General features: G+C 38.6%; 4 protein-coding genes across 4 annotated transcripts; 2 read left to right on the top strand and 2 right to left on the bottom strand.

The window, feature by feature from the left end:
- Positions 1 to 199: 199 nt before the first annotated feature.
- LOC104951304 (thioredoxin-related transmembrane protein 2-B) lies at positions 200 to 5730 on the bottom strand. Its single transcript, XM_010777938.1, has 8 exons — positions 5469 to 5730; positions 5301 to 5361; positions 4503 to 4616; positions 3580 to 3656; positions 2804 to 2910; positions 2079 to 2144; positions 1295 to 1424; positions 200 to 1217 (listed from the first exon to the last, which is right to left on the bottom strand). Exons 1-8 carry the CDS (start codon positions 5655 to 5657, stop codon positions 1038 to 1040), a joined length of 924 nt encoding a protein of 307 aa, XP_010776240.1. The 5' UTR covers positions 5658 to 5730; the 3' UTR covers positions 200 to 1037.
- pmf1 (polyamine modulated factor 1) lies at positions 5485 to 8601 on the top strand. The gene is made up of 5 exons (XM_010777939.1): positions 5485 to 6045; positions 7049 to 7154; positions 7270 to 7370; positions 7858 to 8053; positions 8425 to 8601. Exons 1-5 carry the CDS (start codon positions 5846 to 5848, stop codon positions 8488 to 8490), a joined length of 669 nt encoding a protein of 222 aa, XP_010776241.1. The 5' UTR covers positions 5485 to 5845; the 3' UTR covers positions 8491 to 8601.
- A 69-nt stretch (positions 8602 to 8670) lies between these two features.
- Positions 8671 to 12091, top strand: med19a (mediator complex subunit 19a). The gene is made up of 6 exons (XM_010777934.1): positions 8671 to 9041; positions 9855 to 9977; positions 10394 to 10527; positions 10669 to 10765; positions 10849 to 10943; positions 11694 to 12091. Exons 1-6 carry the CDS (start codon positions 8822 to 8824, stop codon positions 11757 to 11759), a joined length of 735 nt encoding a protein of 244 aa, XP_010776236.1. The 5' UTR covers positions 8671 to 8821; the 3' UTR covers positions 11760 to 12091.
- A 2922-nt stretch (positions 12092 to 15013) lies between these two features.
- LOC104951301 (large neutral amino acids transporter small subunit 3-like) lies at positions 15014 to 17410 on the bottom strand. Its single transcript, XM_010777933.1, has 7 exons — positions 17270 to 17410; positions 17140 to 17169; positions 16907 to 17042; positions 16564 to 16693; positions 16105 to 16178; positions 15588 to 15711; positions 15014 to 15489 (listed from the first exon to the last, which is right to left on the bottom strand). The coding sequence occupies exons 1-7, from the start codon at positions 17355 to 17357 to the stop codon at positions 15292 to 15294; spliced, it is 780 nt and encodes a 259-aa protein (XP_010776235.1). The 5' UTR covers positions 17358 to 17410; the 3' UTR covers positions 15014 to 15291.
- Positions 17411 to 17456: the final 46 nt, after the last annotated feature.

Below are 17456 nucleotides of genomic sequence, written 5' to 3'. Positions count from 1 at the left end.
ACGTCTGTAAAGGTACACTTGATTATTTTTTTAACCCACAGCCATGTTGAAGAGTAATTACAGAAAGGGAGGTGTGCTTGAGTTTTAGGATTGGGCATTAGAGTTATGGTTTTAGTTTTTCTAGCAGTAGAATGTCAAAGCTGGCTGAATGTGGCACGTATTTGGGGGAAAGAACACGCTTGAAGCACACAAGTATCATTGTTTAACCCAAATGGCCGTGATTTTCATCCCTGCCAGTTCCCTATGTCGTTGGTGTGCATGTGACTTTTGTTTGTCGTGCTGAATGCTTCACTGGCGTGTGTACTTGTGAGAATATTGTCAAAAGCCCACCTGGTTGACGTGTGGGTGCTAACAAGAAAAGAAGCATTAATGGCACAGGGGATTAAGAGAACCTGTGTTACTTTTCTTCCTGCTCTGGCCGGGGATGATGGCCACTGAACAATTTGAAACTATGTGAGAACAGTATGTATAGTTCTGTGTGAGATAAAATATCGCTATCGTGGGCTGTGGCGGATGGAACGAGTTTCACAAATATCTGTAACGAGTACATTAAAGACATTTCCAAAATGGCCTTATAAAGAATTTTTAACAAGATGTCGCAGAATAAAAAAAGGTAAAATTGATAACTGGATTTGTGTATTTCTTTTTTCAGTTTCAACTCTTACTTTGGTATTAAACATGAGACATCAGTAAACACACACATTACAAAATACAGGCAGCTAAATGTCACACGCAGGGATGAGATGAAAGTATCAAAAGGCATTCATTACAAAAAAGGCACATGTTCTCAAATAATTTAAGTTATAAATGTAATATAATGTCCCCAAATCGTTGCGGCAACCACCCTGCTTAATACCCAGATGGACCAGGGGAACATGGTGCAGTTTACTGGGTCATTATTTTCCCATGTAAAGAGATGACATCTAGCAGGGGTCCAACCTATTTTCCTCTCTACGTTCCATAATACTCTGGACTCCTGCAAAATGTAAGGCGTGGTAAGAAAAGGAGAGACTTCATGCAATCTTCTTCTTTTCTCTTTACTGGTCTTTCTTGCTTTCTGCGGGCTGCTCCGTGATTTTGGTTTCAGGCTCGAGCTCGTTGCTGCCCTCCTCTGGCTGAGCGTCGTTCTGCAACTCTTCCTTCAAAGCTTTACTTTTGTTCATCTTCTTGGATTTTTGGAAGAGCTCATTCAGGTTAAACTCTCTGATGATGTTCTCCTAGAGAGGAAATAATGTACAAGTTGGCATCAATGTCGCAGAACTTGCTCAATGTGTTTGTAACGGACAAGTCTTACCTCACTGAAGGTCCAAGACACAGCTCTTGCTTTGTTGTCCACCATTGGACGTCTCATAAGTTCCTTCCCTTCTTCAAAAAGCATCAGTGAGGGCAGCTGCCTGGCCAGAGGAGAAGTACTAACTCTGTACCTGTGAAGGAACAAATCATGGGACAGTCAAAACCATAGCTGCTTTTTAAAAATATTTTTATATATATACGCCGGGATCCCGAGTCGAGGCTAATCCTGTTGCTGTGGTCGTGTGTCCTGGATCCTCTATCCTGAGTCCTGTATTTGAGTCGGGGCTGAACCTGTCACTGTGGTCCTGCCTGACTTTCATCATACTACTTCCCTGATGGCTCCCACAGGATTGTTGACATCCTTGTGGATTCATCTTCTTATTATAGACACATGCATTTCCAAACATTTGGTCTACCTATGTTGTAAATGTATTATCTTTTCGATTTACACATGGCATCTATTGCACGTCTGTCCGTCCTGGGAGAGGGATCCCTCCTCTGTTGCTCTCCCTGAGGTTTCTCCCATGTTCCCCTTTAAACTGTGGGGTTTCTCTGGAAGTTTTTCCTTGTACGATGTGAGGGTCTAAGGACAGAGGGTGTCGTATTGTCATACTGATATTCTGTACAAATTGTGAAGACCACTGAGACAAATGTAACATTTGTGATATTGGGCTATATAAATAAACATTGATTGATTGATAGCTCAGAGAATCTGTAAAACATGTGGTTAGCATAAACGCCAATAGTATGTTATTGTACTTCTATATCATTATAGACAGGCTTACCTCTCTGCAACCTCTCCATAGCGACCGATGTCCACCTTCCCAAATCTGAGTCCAGGACAGTTGTACCTGAAGAACGCAGGGGAAAGAAGCGTGAGACATTCATGGCTAACTAATGGTCTGCAAACACTTCCTAAAATTAGTTAATTTTTGTGAGCATATGACTTTGATATCTCTGCAGAACAATCACATCTGTTTAATCCAACATCATGGTTATAATTAATGAAGGAAGTAAAACATGAATTTAAATGTTATCTTAATGTTCAAATCTAAAGACAAATTTTGACAGAAATACAGTATCGTATATGAAAGTGAGTTATTAAGCCAATCTTCCATGGAATAAATGCATACAAATAAAACACTATCATGTAGCAGGAGGCTGTTGACTGTTTGCAGCTGGTATTAAATAAAAGTAATTATTCTTATTTTTCATATCAAAGACCATGCTTTTACAGGGAATGCAGGGGTGAATGCGAGAAATATATGGATGTAAAACGTATAATTGTTTATTAATAAAGTAGATCTTCAAGCAAAAATACTTTATAAAAACGAAATAGATATAATGGTTGCTTGTTAAAGTGAAAGCAACACTAGTGATTTATAGGTTTATAGTAAAAAGTGTGTATTTCTCTAGTATTTTAACTAATCCTATCACATAGATGTCTTTCTATATAAGTGACTTATTAACTTGTTCAGGGGCCTAGGGAAACCATGACTGAGACTCTTACTTGAGTGAAAGGTCTGCAAAGACAGGAGCGAAAGACTGGCAGTCAGAGGACCAGTTTGCGTAGAATTCAACAATCCAGGTGACACGGCTGTCTTTCCGTAGCTCCTCCTGATGAATAAAAAACACAGTGTTTAATCAGTATGTCAGTCATTTACACCTCCTCGCCTCCACGACTGGGACATCATCAGATAGAGAGGCCTTACATTTCACTATTTGCTTTTCAAATTCAATGACATAATATAATTTGGCATACTGCTATTATAACGTGCCTGTCTCATGGACACTGTCATAAATGCAAAAACATTCCTGTTGCATTGTGTAATAAAATAAGATAAGATGGAACTTTATTTATCCCCTTGGGGAAATTCCGGCGTTTGAAGCAGCAACAAGGTAAGAGTTAAAAACAGGATTCACACAAGGTCAAAATAAAGATAAAATAAAATACAAATTAAAATACACATTTAAAAAAAAGAAAAAAGTTAAACAGTTAAACGTTGAGCATTTTAATGAACATTCTAAATATATTAACATAAGTGTGCAGATGTGAGTGCGGGTTAAAGTCTTGTAAATAAGAAGTTAGCTTGTTTATGTTTGTATTATACTGAATACAAATACTAGATTTTCTGTTATAATGCCCACTAATTTTTATTTTCCCCTAACATTTCAAATGCCTGAGGTTCTGCTGTACATCCAAATGGTAGTAACCCATCATAAAGGAATGTACAAGCCTTTTAAAAACAAACTGTAATTCAGTGTGGCCTGTAGTGAAACACTCACGTCGATGGTCTTGTCACTGAAGTACTTGATGTACTCGGGACCCATGTAGAGTGGAGGCTTACAGGTCATGGTGAAAGCTGAAGAGAAGGCACAGAGAGAGAGACTGATAAGTTAACATTACACAGGCTTGTGGTAAAAGAAACAATTATTAAATGTAAGTTTTACATTTATTAAAACTATGAAAATATCAGCTAAGGTTAATAAATTGCATTTAAACCCTATAAGCTTCGTTTGACACTAAATATGTAATGCAATTTAGCAAAAAAAGTGATGTGCCAATCTACAAGACTTCAGTGGAAGAGTAGTATAAAATAAATAAAACACTGGAATCAGAATTCATTTAAACTTTAGTCACGGTGTCCTGAGGAATATCCACCACGTTGTGTTAAGAAATGGGTATCTACTGCAATTTGCTGCTATTTTTTTTGTAGTCACATAAGTCAATTTCCCCTAATGTTGGATGACATTACGGATATCTACCAGTAATTCTATAGAAACTCTAATGTTGGATGACTTTACGGATATCTACCAGTAATTCTATAGAAACTCTAATGTTGGATGACTTTACGGATATCTACCAGTAATTCTATAGAAACTGTAGGGAATATATAGCTCCAAGTCAATATGAAGCCTTAGAAGCCCTATTTAGAGGGTCTCCTGTAGTGTTCTTAAGTTTCATTATACTCAAACATTATTAATACTTATACACGTTTATCGGAAAAAGAGCAGATGTGCTACTTTGATTCGCGCATGTTAAATTTTTTATGAGTTTTCTAATGTTTATTTACAAAAAAAACACAGATTAAACACCAATACGTGTGAGAAGGTGTAATGTGACCTTTATGATAGACTGCTTATAATTAATATCCCTTCAAATAACTTCAATATGTTGTGGGTGGGGCAGAAGTTTTAAGACCACTGACCAACACACAATGTGAGGTAAAAGATGCCGAGCCGGATGTCCAGTCTGAAGAAGAGGATGACGTTGGCCACTTTACTGAACATGAACAAGTTGCCCACGTGCTGCTCCATTGTGACTGAGGAACAGGGAGAGAAGAGAGGAGGAACAATGAATGGAGCACAAGGAAAACCTTCAGGTTGTGGAAACAAGGTCAAAAGAAGGTGGGGTCACACTGCATGTTTATACAACAAAGCAACGTTTTGGGGGAAGCATTTCCTGTATGGCTTGCTGCAAAGCTTCTCCTCTGGTTTCAGGTTAACAATTAGAAAACAGTTACACATTAATTCATACATAGCTATTGAGTAAAAGTTTGAAAGTTGCACATTATAAGATAAAAATACATCAAAGAATGTATTCGGAAATTAGGACCAACAAAACAAGACAATAAAATACATCACAACACCAAGTTGATTTGAGGGGCAGGAATGAATATTTTTCACAATTCTCTGACATTTTCAGACCAAAATATTTATATTTAAAAATAATTGTCCGATTAATCAATTGTGAAAATAAGAGTTAGTTGTAGCCCTAGATAACTGTGTAGGCCTATACCGTTTGTATACAGTACAACTTTAATAAGAAGACACATTTCTCATGTTGGTCCACCCCTCCTCCCAAATTGAGTATCTCATCTGCTTAATCCATGGGGCCCCCTTTGAGATGTTTACAATGTAAACAATATAAATAGTTGGTTTACACATAAACAAAGGGGGGGCGTGTGTGTGTGTGTGTGTGTGTGTGTGTGTGTGTGTATACTTACTTGCTCTTCTGTTCTTCATCATCACTATTGCACCCAGAAACATAAGAATCTCCAGTTCTCTCTATAAAATAAAATACAATATTAAAAGAGTAAATTAACTTTCTCCTGTAGCAGGGCCGTCCATATTTAGCAGCAGCATGTCTGCAACACTATCCCCAGCATGCTCACCCAGTCAAAGTCGCAGGAGTTGCCGTCCTCGCGCTGGGTCGCCAGGTGCTCGCACAGACCTGGAGCCTTTCGGATCAGCAGAAAGGCGACAGTCATAATAACCGAGGCGATATAATACGGTTTTAGCAGCCATTTGTAAATCTGAGGTAAGTGGTACAAGAAAGAGAACAGTCCTGTGATAAGACCCATGTTGGCAAAGACTACAGTCCACCTCGAGGGGTATGAGGGGCAATGACAGCTGAGCCTGAGGAACAACTGGCAAGACTTCTACTACATCCGCGCATGCGCAAAACAAAACCGAGTTCGTATGTTTTGGGCTCAGCGATTCGCCGTTGATTTGGCGGGTACTGCAAAAACGTAAATAGACGAAGCTGAAAATGGAGGAAATTGCAGACCCAACAAAAAAGCTGTTTGAAACTCAAAATGATGAATCTAAAGGAAACCTTTCCTCAAATCTGCCCGAGACTGAATCAGTTGATTCAACTTCCGACGAGGAGCCGGTAGCTCGTTATAACAGGCTGAAGCTGTTCGACAAAGTAATTCAGAAAAGCCTGGAAAAGTTCATCGAGCAGGCCAGGTAACGTAAAGAGTAATTTGTGTTTATTGTGGAAACATGTCCCAAAACGACAGTAAAAAGCCTTGTATGCAATATTTAAAGTTTTTAGCGCTCTTCGAGATCATTCTTTTTCGCTAATTTACAGTGTAAGGTATAAAATGAGATGAGTGAGAGAGGTATGCTTCTGAAGTTGCAACGAAGCTAACATGAAGACAGAGATGAGCGACGAAAACAGTGTGTAAGTGCTGGTGTAAATGACTGAGGTCTTAGCATTGTAAATGATGATCATGGCTGTGTAGCATTCCTTGAAACAATTGTCATTTGAGTTGCCCAAGATTAAATACTTTATTGTCATACAACTTAATTATGAGGGACCTTTCTCGGTGTGTTTCTGACCAAAAGAAAAACCATCAGAGAAAAGTCAAAACTACAATACAAAGAATCCCCACACCTTGTAGAAAATACCTGCTTTTTAGAAGTTATTTTACTCGAGTTAATGCAAGACTTGTGTTTATTGATTGACAAGATTAGACTTTTAATTGTTTATAAATAATAACTGCTTAATTTGTTTTAATGGAAATAGTATGGCATCAAAAATTCAGTATATTTTCATTATGTCAGCGTTATTTTAGTTAATCCATCAATAGATATTTTGTCTTTTTGTTTTTATTTCATTTAAAGAAATATCCGAAAATAGTGAAATATGCCCAGAAAGGTTCCTTAAGTCCAAGGGTACTTTTATTAAGTTGATATGTCAAATGTACAATCCAACACCCAGATATATGCCTTGAATTATATAATAAAGAAAAGCAAAAAATCCTCACATCCGAGGCCATGTAAAAAGTTGTAACTTTCCCTTGATAAAATAATTGAAAAGTACTCGGTAAATGGAACTGCTGTCATGAATAATGTTCTGTCTATCAATAATAGATTAATATATCCTTTCAGTACTTGATTAGTTAGGTGAGAAAATGTTTGTTGTTTTGGAAAAGCCACTGTTCGCTGACACTGCTTCCACTCACAGTTTCAACAGATTCGCCAGCACGTTTCGCCCGTTGTACAAGAAGAACCCGCAGAAGATGGAACACATTCACAAGCAGTTCATTGAGGAGTTGAGGAAAAATATACAGGTATGTAGCACATCACATTTATGAAAATAATAATAACAAATGTAAGATGTACTGTCTTGTTGTTTGTATTAAACATGTGTATGCACTTGCTTACCTGCCTGTGTATCATGTGTAGGAGGACATCAGCAGATTGATTGAAGAAGGCCGCTTAGAGTTCAAAATGAATGAGCTAGACGAACTGGAGAGCGCCGCCCAGAACAATACAGCTCCTGCATGGTGAGTAAAAAGCATTAATCTTCACCTTCCAGCACCTTCTGCAGACAACAAGCAAGTAGTGAGTCAGTGGGTAATCCAGACCTTCTGAGCTGCATTTTGATCTGATGTGTTTCTGAATGCAACAGCTTATAAAACATGTATATGTAAACTGTAGTTAAATAAAATATCTAACTGATGATTGTTGTAAGATTGGAAATATAGTCATGATTGAAATGTTAAGAATTCCTAAAAGTAGATACATAAAGGTGGATACAAAGGGTAACAGTACAAAGTATTTGCCCCAGCATTGTTGTGTTAACCAGTATGGATTAGGTTATTGTCTAGGCACTTGTATACACTGTATTTGAGGCTTTTTGTCCTCACCAAAAGGACCTGTAATTAAGGTACATTGATTCTATGCATTGTGCATCACCTCTGTAATATTTCCATTTTGCAATGTGATTCAAATGCAAATGTTAATTTTTAACCCTGTCCCTTGTTCATTCAGGCGGCCGAGCGGGGTTCCTGAGAAGGACTTTTGCAGCTTTTTGATGCCATACTATAAAAAGCAGGAGGCCTACATGCGACTGGAGCTGAAAAAGATTCAAGCAGAGAATGCTGCCCTGGCACAGAAGGTTCTGGCTGGCAGAGAGAGCATTTCTCAGACTGGACAACTTGTTTCTACCGCTTTGGATGAGTGGAAGGTGAGAGAGAAAGACAATATAGCTGTACAGGATAATACTCAGGAAAAAACATAATCAAGATGTTTGTTTTTACACTCAAAAGGAGGATGCATGAGTAGGAAATGCTAAATTACTTACTCTAAAATGTATATTTAAATAAAATATGTACATTTTTATAGATTAAACTATATATTTTCAACATGAGTATCATCAATTATATAAAAGCTGCATAATTGGAAAGTATTTATCAAGACGCATAAATGTTTTGTAAATAGGACTGATGTGTTTTAAAATGAGGTTGCAACTGCTCACAGACGAAATGTGCACTATGAAAAATGTAGGATTATAAAATGGAAGTTTGCTTTAAGTCTTCTTTTCTCTCTTCCTTTTAGGCGACGGTCACAGAGTTTGAAAGGTTGACATCTTCTCTTGGCCCTGCTGATGTCTTCGATGTGTGATCATCTAATTCATTGACCTGAATGTATATTCTTTAAATTAGCTGTACATACTACATATATATTGTTTATTACTGTTTTCTGAAAATAAACTTAATATCGTCAAAACTAAAACCATTTGGTGAGCTCATTGATTATTTCCATGAGGGCCACCGTACAACAATCATTATGGTAACGTGCGTGTTGTCGACTGGTATTACGGTACTCGGGCCATGAAAAATAATGCCACAAAGAAGTGAAGAGTCGAGTAGTTCTCTGGTTGAACCACAGATGGATTTGTCGTGAACATCTCAGCAAACAACAGACCACTTGCTTGTAGAAACGTGGTATAGATATGACGGAAATGTTTTCAACTCTGTTCGGGCAAAATGAAGCCCAGGGACCGCCCGGCTCTTCGTCTCTGGGTTTCGGACCGGGGAAACCTCCGCCGCCTCTGCCGCAAAACCAAGCCTCCATGACGGGGCAGATGCCACCGCAGCTCGGGGATGAAGGGCCTGCTCTGCGGAAGCCCGGAGCCATGAATGAACCTTTCTACTTACTGCGGGAGCTTCCTGGTACTGGCATACAGTTATATCTGTTTTATACTTTGTATTATGTTTGTCTGTTTATTAGAACACATAGTTTAGCTGTCACCAAAGGTTGCCAAGCAGTGAGTAAACAATGCTAGCTAATGTTAGCCAACAAGAGTGAAACCTAAAATAGTGAGTTAGCTCTTTAACAGAACAGGTATTAGCCTAACTGTTTTAATAGGTATTCTTATTTTATGTCTTATGTTACACTAAAACATCCACTTGAGATTTCTACGCATTACTTTGCATCTGTGTTTAACGTAATATAAGTAATTATATATGTGGCTAGCCGAGGTTATAAAAGTACAAATATCTTGTGCTTGAGTAAAAGTAAAGGTAGAAGTGCCAGTGTGTCCTGCAATCAAAAATATTACTCAAGTAAAGGTACAAAAGTATTGTCATCAGAATATTCTTAAAGTACCAAAAGTAAAAGTACTCAATATGCAGATTGGCCCATTTCAGAATCATATATCATATGTTTTGATTATAATTATTGATGCATTAAAGTTTTATCAAAGATTACAAAGGTGCATCTAGTTTGAATGACTTACTGACTTTTAGGTAAAACTAAAGTTTGATTTAATATTTAACATAATTATTGCCTCTGAATTTTTATTGGGTAGAAATAAAAACTCAAGCAGAGTACCAAGCTCTCAAAAGTCATTACTTGAGTAAATGTATTTAGTGGATAGACCTAGCAATATTTTTTGCTGATACTTATTACGAAGAAAATGAATTACATATTACATGATTTGTTGTTTTTGCTTAAATGACCGTGATATCAATCTGTGTGTTTAGTGGGAAACGAGTTAACGGGCAACACCAACCTCATCACACACTACAACCTAGAGCACGCATACAACAAATTCTGTGGAAAGAAAGTGAAGGAGAAGCTCAGCAACTTCCTGCCAGAGTTACCAGGTGGGTTATGGTCTGACTGTCAAGGGTTGATGATAAATGCTGCCCAAACTTTAAAGTAAATGATGTTCCATAAGTAGATATTGTATAATAATTTAGGATCCATCATTGTTCTGATCTATAAACTCGCCACATAAACAGGTGTAGAGAAAATTATATCAGCTTTCATGTCGCTCAAAGCCACCGATTATAATAATCAGTATTCCTATACAATCTACGCATGTCATTCAACACACATTAATTACATATCTGTAATACTGTCCATTTATTGGACTTTTGCTAGTGATGTTTAGTTGTATTTGATGTTTTTGTTATATTATTCATTTTTATTAATTGCACATCTTGTCTTTGCCATGTTGAAAAAGAAATCTGGAAATCATTTATACTCCAACCTGTCCTTTTTCTCTTCTGCTCTGCAGGTATGATCGACTGTCCGGGCGCTCAGGAGGGCAGCTCGTTGCGCTCTCTGATTGATAAGCCTCCAGTGTGTGGGAACTCCTTCAGCCCGCTGACAGGCGCCCTGCTTACAGGCTTCAGACTACACACAGGACCGGTACTTACTGCATATATTAACAACATTATGGCAAAGTCTATTTAATTTGCAAACCCTGGCCTACAGGTTTCTTTAATCTCTTAATTATAGTGTTCAGATCATTCTTATATGCATCCATGTTTTCGTGTTTCTTTTCCCCAGCTACCAGAACAGTACAGATTGATGCACATACAGCCTCCAAAGAAGAAGAGCAAACACAAGCACAAACACCATCGACAACAGGACCCATTACCACAAGGTATAACATCAATTATACATTTTTACACCAAGGCAAAGGAATGTTTTTCAGTCGACTAAGCTGCTTCTTTCTTGCCTTCGCAGAAACTCCATCAGACACCGATCCCAAGAAGAAGAAGAAGAAGAGGGACGACGATCCGGACCGCAAGAAAAAGAAGAAAGACAAGAAAAAGAAGAAGGTAAGAAAAATATATCAAGCACCCAGTAACTATAAAGTTGACCCATAGGTTTTGTTGTGGGTCTTTATGTTTATGGACAGAGACATAGTGCGCTGACCCTAAACAAACCAAACCCATAATTAAACTTAATTTAAAAACGTATATCAAATACCAAGTTTTTCAGCAAATACATTTTTAGGTATTTTCAGGTTTCAGGATGGTAAAAGAGCTAAAACAAAATGTTGCTGGCCGACAACAGCATCTTACTGAATATGGCTTTATAGAGGTATGCCTTACCTGTTCACAAACAGTTTCCAACACATCCAAAGCCTTAATCGGATATCTAACATCATATTATTGACTTTGTGATCGAAACATTTGCATTTGAGGTTTTTTTTTAACGCCCAGGTGCATAGTAGTTGCTGGGGAACGACAGTTCACATCCCCCTAATATATTAAATTGTCACAATGTCAGATTTTCACCACAAGATGAATATTTGGATAAAAGCATCTAACAAGTGACATGTGATCTAATTATTGCCCAAAACGTATTATTAAAGCAATATGTATGGATAGTTGGTCAGTTTAACTCATCTCTAATCTAAAGCTAATTTGTTCTCCTGAATATGGTATTAAACTGTAAACTAGATCCTGCTCTAATGTCAATTCCCACATCACCCAGAGACAGTGAACACAACAGCTGTGTGCTTGGCTCAGTCTTGTTTAAATAAGCATGTAAACAGTGTGTTGCTGCTCTCTGTCTCCCACCAGAACCGCCACAGTCCCGACCACCCCGGCCTCGCTGGATCACAACCCAACAGCAACAGCCTCAGATAGACCGGAGCCCACTGTGTGCACGAGTGTGTGTGTGTGTGTGTGTGTGACTGTGCATTTTGTAAGAGGATGCGTGTGTGTGTTTTTCAGATAATTGTATTATTGGGAGTATGTTTAATGAGAGAGGGGATGCAATGATGTTTGGGTGAATGAAAGGAGCAGTGGTTTTGTGTGATGATGAAAGGCAACGTTACAGAACAGTGTCAAACGCAGAAAGATGCTGATGTTATGGATGACTGAGCGAGCTGGCACTGTATGAATGTCCCTCTTTGATTTTGTTGCGATATCTTTTGACCATAATGCCAAAATCCAATAAACTTTGGTTATTATCTTTGCTTGTGCTTCCTTGTAGGGCATCTTGTGGGCATTTAGATAATGTGATCAGGTTCATAGATACATGGTTTACTCTGCAACAGCAACAACAGTCATTCAATGGAAAGCAAAACGATATGTTTACAATTATTATTTTATTTGTTTAACAAATGCAGAAGCTGGATATAGTTATGGAAGGAAAGAAGACACACTTTTACACTTCAACCCCCAAGGGTAAGGAAATAAGATACGCCACTTTATGTGTTGGTCTTAATACAGACAAGGCAAAGGATGTTTTGTTGTTGTAGTAGAGGATATCAGAGATGTTGACTAAACTTCAACCCAAGGATTCAGACAGCAAATTACTGTTGTCTGACAAATTATTTATTGACCTTTATGGAAACTTGCAGAGGTACAGACAAGTCAGTAGTTGCTGGAATTGCTGGTTCACATGTTTCAAACATTACAAAATACTGTACAAGAGGAAAGTAATGACATAAGCCAAACTGGAGAACCTCACCAACTCTTATTGTAATGCACTCAACATATCAAGCTACTCATTGGCTTTGGTTCACCTAGAAAGATGTTTGGCATTCATCTTACATTCAAATCTGTTGAAATAAAGGTAAGATAGGAGCAAAGGCACAGGGTTAAAACAAAACACAATCTCCTTCATGGCAAGTGAGCAAGAATTCAAAAAGCTAAAACGTTTTATGTACGACAAAAAAATCAGGAAAGAAATGCATCAGACCAGGACGAAAAACATCCAAAGCACACTTCACACTGAAAATAATAGTCAAAACATTTAAAATTGTACAATTGATTCAATAACTCTACACTTTACTGTTGCTGTGTTGAGATCAAACATGTATACACCCATTTGTTGTCACTTTGGGATAATATATATGTTCTGTTTTGATCTACTGCTGGCTGAAACAGTGTCCTTTTCATGTGACTTTGGGAATCCAAGCAGAACAATCAAATTTAAAAAGCATGTTAAACCAAAGCCATCGGTTGATATACTGTACACACCCATATATAGTAAAGCAAGCAGAATATGTGATAAAATACAAGGGGCACCTCAGTTATATTTACAAAAAACTATTTGATGGAGGTTTGTTTACAAAAAAAGGCGAACACAGAATACACAATCAATCATCTAAGCTTCATTTATGATAAGCACACTACAAAAATAACTGTTGATGAAACAAACGCTTCCCTTTTAAAGCTAATGCAGCTAGAGTAAAAAAATACACTTAAATACATATTTTATACACACACTAGTTCATTTCTGTGCATAAAGCAGTACGAAGTGATCAAAAACATTAACACTGTGCCAGAATTTTAAGTCAGTCATATTATTCCTTGTTAATGTTCCATAAAACAAACTTTTCCTTTATATAAAAAAACATTTAAATATAAAAATCCAGAAATGCAAGGGCTGACTAAGCAATACCTCTGTGATGAATGCACAATAAGAAATGCTGTACTTAGTTCATTTTTCATTTCAGGTATTTAACAATAATGTGATTAATAGTTCCTAATGAGAACAAAACATTGATGAACGGATGAGGGGGTCGGTTGCAGAGAGACAGTACAAAAAAAATGAAACAGAGGAGGTAGATATGGTGTCTCTATACCAGCCTATCTGTGCGTTTACGTGTGTGTATGTGTGTGTGTGTGTGTGTGTGTGTGTGTGTGTGTGTGTGTGTGTGTGTGTGTGTGTGTGTGTGTGTGAATAACTTGTGCTCTGAAATTACTTCAAATGCTTCTTTACATGTACAGAAGTCTGGTATTTCTATCTTCAAACGCTTTATATTGTCTTTGATATGTATATGATCTGTTTTACACATATATAAGTATAGTTTTCTTTAACCGGAGGGTGTACAGTACAAACAGCACAATACACAAAAAGTTTGCTTCATTAAGCACACTTTTGAAACAATACTGAAGTAAAAAGTGCAACTTTCCAAGTATTTTCAAGCTGTTCTTTGGTTTTAGCGAGGATTGTAATGATTATCAGGCGATTTCTAAAACTATATAATAGAATTTCAAGTACCATGATATCCGCAACCTAACACACAGTCTGTCAAAGGGTGTGTGCACGTTTCTTTGTGTGTGGTAGATATTGAAATCTATGGCTTAAAATCACAGTAATTTGGCTATTCGACACTTATTTCCAAAATAAATAAATAAATGATGATGACACATCTACCGAAATCACAAGGAACTGAAAGACATAATGAAACATGAGGAATCCTATTTTCTCTGTGGTTTGGTTTGTAGTGAGCTAAATGTACACCAGCAGTGACCAAAACACAACTGGAACAACGAAATATACACTCACCGGCCACTATTTAGGTACACATTGCTAGTTCCTGGTTGGACCCCCTTTTGCCTTCAGAACTGCATACATTCTTTGTGGAATAGACTCAACAAGGTGCTGGAAACGTTCCTCAGAGATGTTGGTCCAGATTGACATGATAGCATCACGCAGTTGCAACAGATCGGTCGGCTGCACATCCATGATGTGAATCTCTCGTTCCACCACAAAGGTGCTCTACAGGATTAAGATCTGGTGACTGTGGAGGTCATTTGAGTAAAGTGAACTCATTGTCGTGTTCAAGAAACCAGTTGGAGATGATTTGATCTTTGTGACATGGCGCGTTATCCTGCTAGAAATAGCCACTAGAAGACTGGCACACTGTGGTCATAAAGGGATGGACATGGTCAGAAACAATACTCAGGTAGGCTGTGGCGTTTAAACGTTGCTCAATTCTATCATTTTTAACCAGTCTGGCCATTCTCCTCTGACCTCTGGCATCCTTCGAGAACTGCCGCCACTGTTCTTTTCTCTTTTTCTGAGCATTCTCTGTTAACCCTAGAGATGGTTGTGCGTGAAAATCCCAGTAGATCAGCAGTTTCTGAAATTACTCCAAGACCACCCTGTCTAGCACCAACAACCATGCCACAATCAAAGTCACTTAAATCACCTTTCCTCCCAATACTGATGCTCTGTTTGAACTTTACCAGGTCATCTTGACCATGTCATGTATACATGCCTAAAAGCATTGAGTTGCTGCCGTTTAATTGGCTGATTAGATATTTGCGTTAATGAGCAGGTGTACCAAATAAAGTGGCCAGTGAGTGTATATGGATGCGTAGATTACTGGTGCTCATTCTGAAGGCACCTACAAGGCCCTCTGTGCACTGTGTGGCCGCTCTAAGCCTCTGCAGCATGGAGCCCGTTAGTGTGAGGTTTGTATCCGTTGGTCTCATTCTCGTTGAGCGCCTGCATCTCCTGTCCGGCCGCCTTCTTGTCGTTGGCCTCTTTTTCCCTGATCAGCTGTCTGCGGTGGTAGTACAGATAGCCCGGTAACAGGAAGCCAGCCAAGGAGAAGAGGATCAGGCCCAGGTTTATCTGATGGAAGAAAGTTACAGTTTCAGTCACAAAGTTCATTTATTTTGTAACTCGCTTGCTGCAAGTGTGTGGAGTTAGAGAAGAGTGAATGTCCTCACCCAGTAGGGGTCTCCTTTCAGTGGTCCGACCATGGCGATAAAGAGCGGCTGCTGCAGGAGAGCGAACAAAGCGCTGATCATGGATTGGAGGCCTGTCAGCGTGCCGAAGTGGTTGGACGGGTATCTGTGGGAGAGAATCACGTGGTTACCAAGAGTTTGAAGCACCTAATTAAATGAGCCCCAATTTACAAAAGAAAAGGTTAAGTAACAAAGACACTCCATTAAAGAAGTTTACCTTTTTAATGCCTTACTTTCCTAATTGTTGTCAAAATAATATGTTTCAGTGCTTTGAATGTTTGACACATATAATGCAGCTTCCCCTTTGTCAAGACATGTGGCTCAAATATCATTTAATAGAAATATCTTAAATTGTAAGCCACTTAGAACTATTTCGTTTGGCGTGCACTTTGTGAAACATCACCCCCTAAGGTTTGCTTTTCAACTTCTTTTTGGCTGTGAATGTGTTTAACAGGGAGTTAGATGTAGTAGCTTGATGAATTAGCAGTGCTGCACTCACACAGCAGCATAAAGTCCTCCGCAGCAGGAGTGGATGAAGCCTCGGACCATCGTGTGGAGGATGAAGGTCAGGATCTGAGGTAGAGAAGGAGAAGAGAAGCCACACAATCAACGGGGACTGTTTATCTTTACTTGTTTACTCTGTCTACCATAATGTGTGATTATGGCACTGGACTGCAGACACAGACTTTGTAGTGGTTTTTTAGTTTTAGAGATAATCCTGTGTCTTTATAATAGTGTTCTCTACATGGACAGTAATGTGTGTCTTGGTAGACGTTTGGTGGCTCACTTTTTGGTTCATTTGTGACTTTATGGTGTAGTTTTGTGTCTCTGTAGTTATATTATACCACTGTAGTTTTTATATGCCTCTAAAAGTAACATTTCTTATGTCTGACACTATGGGCCCATAGGTTAGTGCCCAGTAAGCCATCCATGATGTGTTTTGAGGTGTGTGTGCTACCTGTAGAGGCATGTTGTCGATGAGGCAGCAGATTCCGAAGGCGAGCAGCAGCAGGTTGGTTAAAATGAAAGCCCTCATGGCGTTGGTCACTTTCTGGATCTTACGGTCTCTCGTGGGTAAACTAGTCTGCCTGATGGGGAACAGACAGAGAGGGGTTTTAACATTATTGTTATTCTCGAAGACACCATCCAATATATATCGTTGAGAATACAAACTAAAGAATAGGAGGTTGACTCCCAAAGATGTCAATGTATTTCTCTTTTGAAAAGGGCATTCTCAATTGTTAGTCACCTTTGTGTTTTCTGTTGGTAATTATTAGTTTTATTTTATCTCAAACATGCACCTCTGCTCTGTGCCTGGGGGGACAGTCTTCTCATCGGTGCAATCCTTCATCCTCCAGTCCATGATGTATCCAATCAGAGGACATGTGAGCAGGCACAGCAGCTGCAGTGTGCCGAAGATGGACGAGTAGAAACTCACTGAAGAACAAGACATTCAAGCAAATAAGAATAAAGAAAATAGAAGGATATGCCGGAGAAATTATACAAATTAAAGCGGTAGCATTCCATTACTAACCTTCCTCTTCTTTCGCGAGCTTGTCAGATGCTGAAATGTCAAAATAAACACCACTCTGTCAGTAAATGTTTTTTTTAGTTCTTGATAACAATAAAATGGCTGGGAAAGTGCTTGGGGGTTCGAAACTCACAAGACTCTTCACCGTGGGTGACCATGAACTCCAGCATCTTGTTCATCGCTCCCATGAAGAAGATGATCCTCAACTGGGACATCCCCATCGTCACCAGACTCCACAGGAAGATGGGCGAGAACACAGACCGGCGGAAGGGAGGAGACTCTGAGAGACGAGACGCAAGTACATTTATTTACATTTATAT

The sequence above is a fragment of the Notothenia coriiceps genome, unplaced genomic scaffold (assembly GCF_000735185.1).
Source record: "Notothenia coriiceps isolate Sejong01 unplaced genomic scaffold, NC01 NC01_scaffold00018909, whole genome shotgun sequence".
Lineage (NCBI taxonomy): Eukaryota > Metazoa > Chordata > Actinopteri > Perciformes > Nototheniidae > Notothenia > Notothenia coriiceps.
Note: the sequence above shows the minus strand (reverse complement) of the source record. Positions and strands in the feature narration are given on the sequence as shown.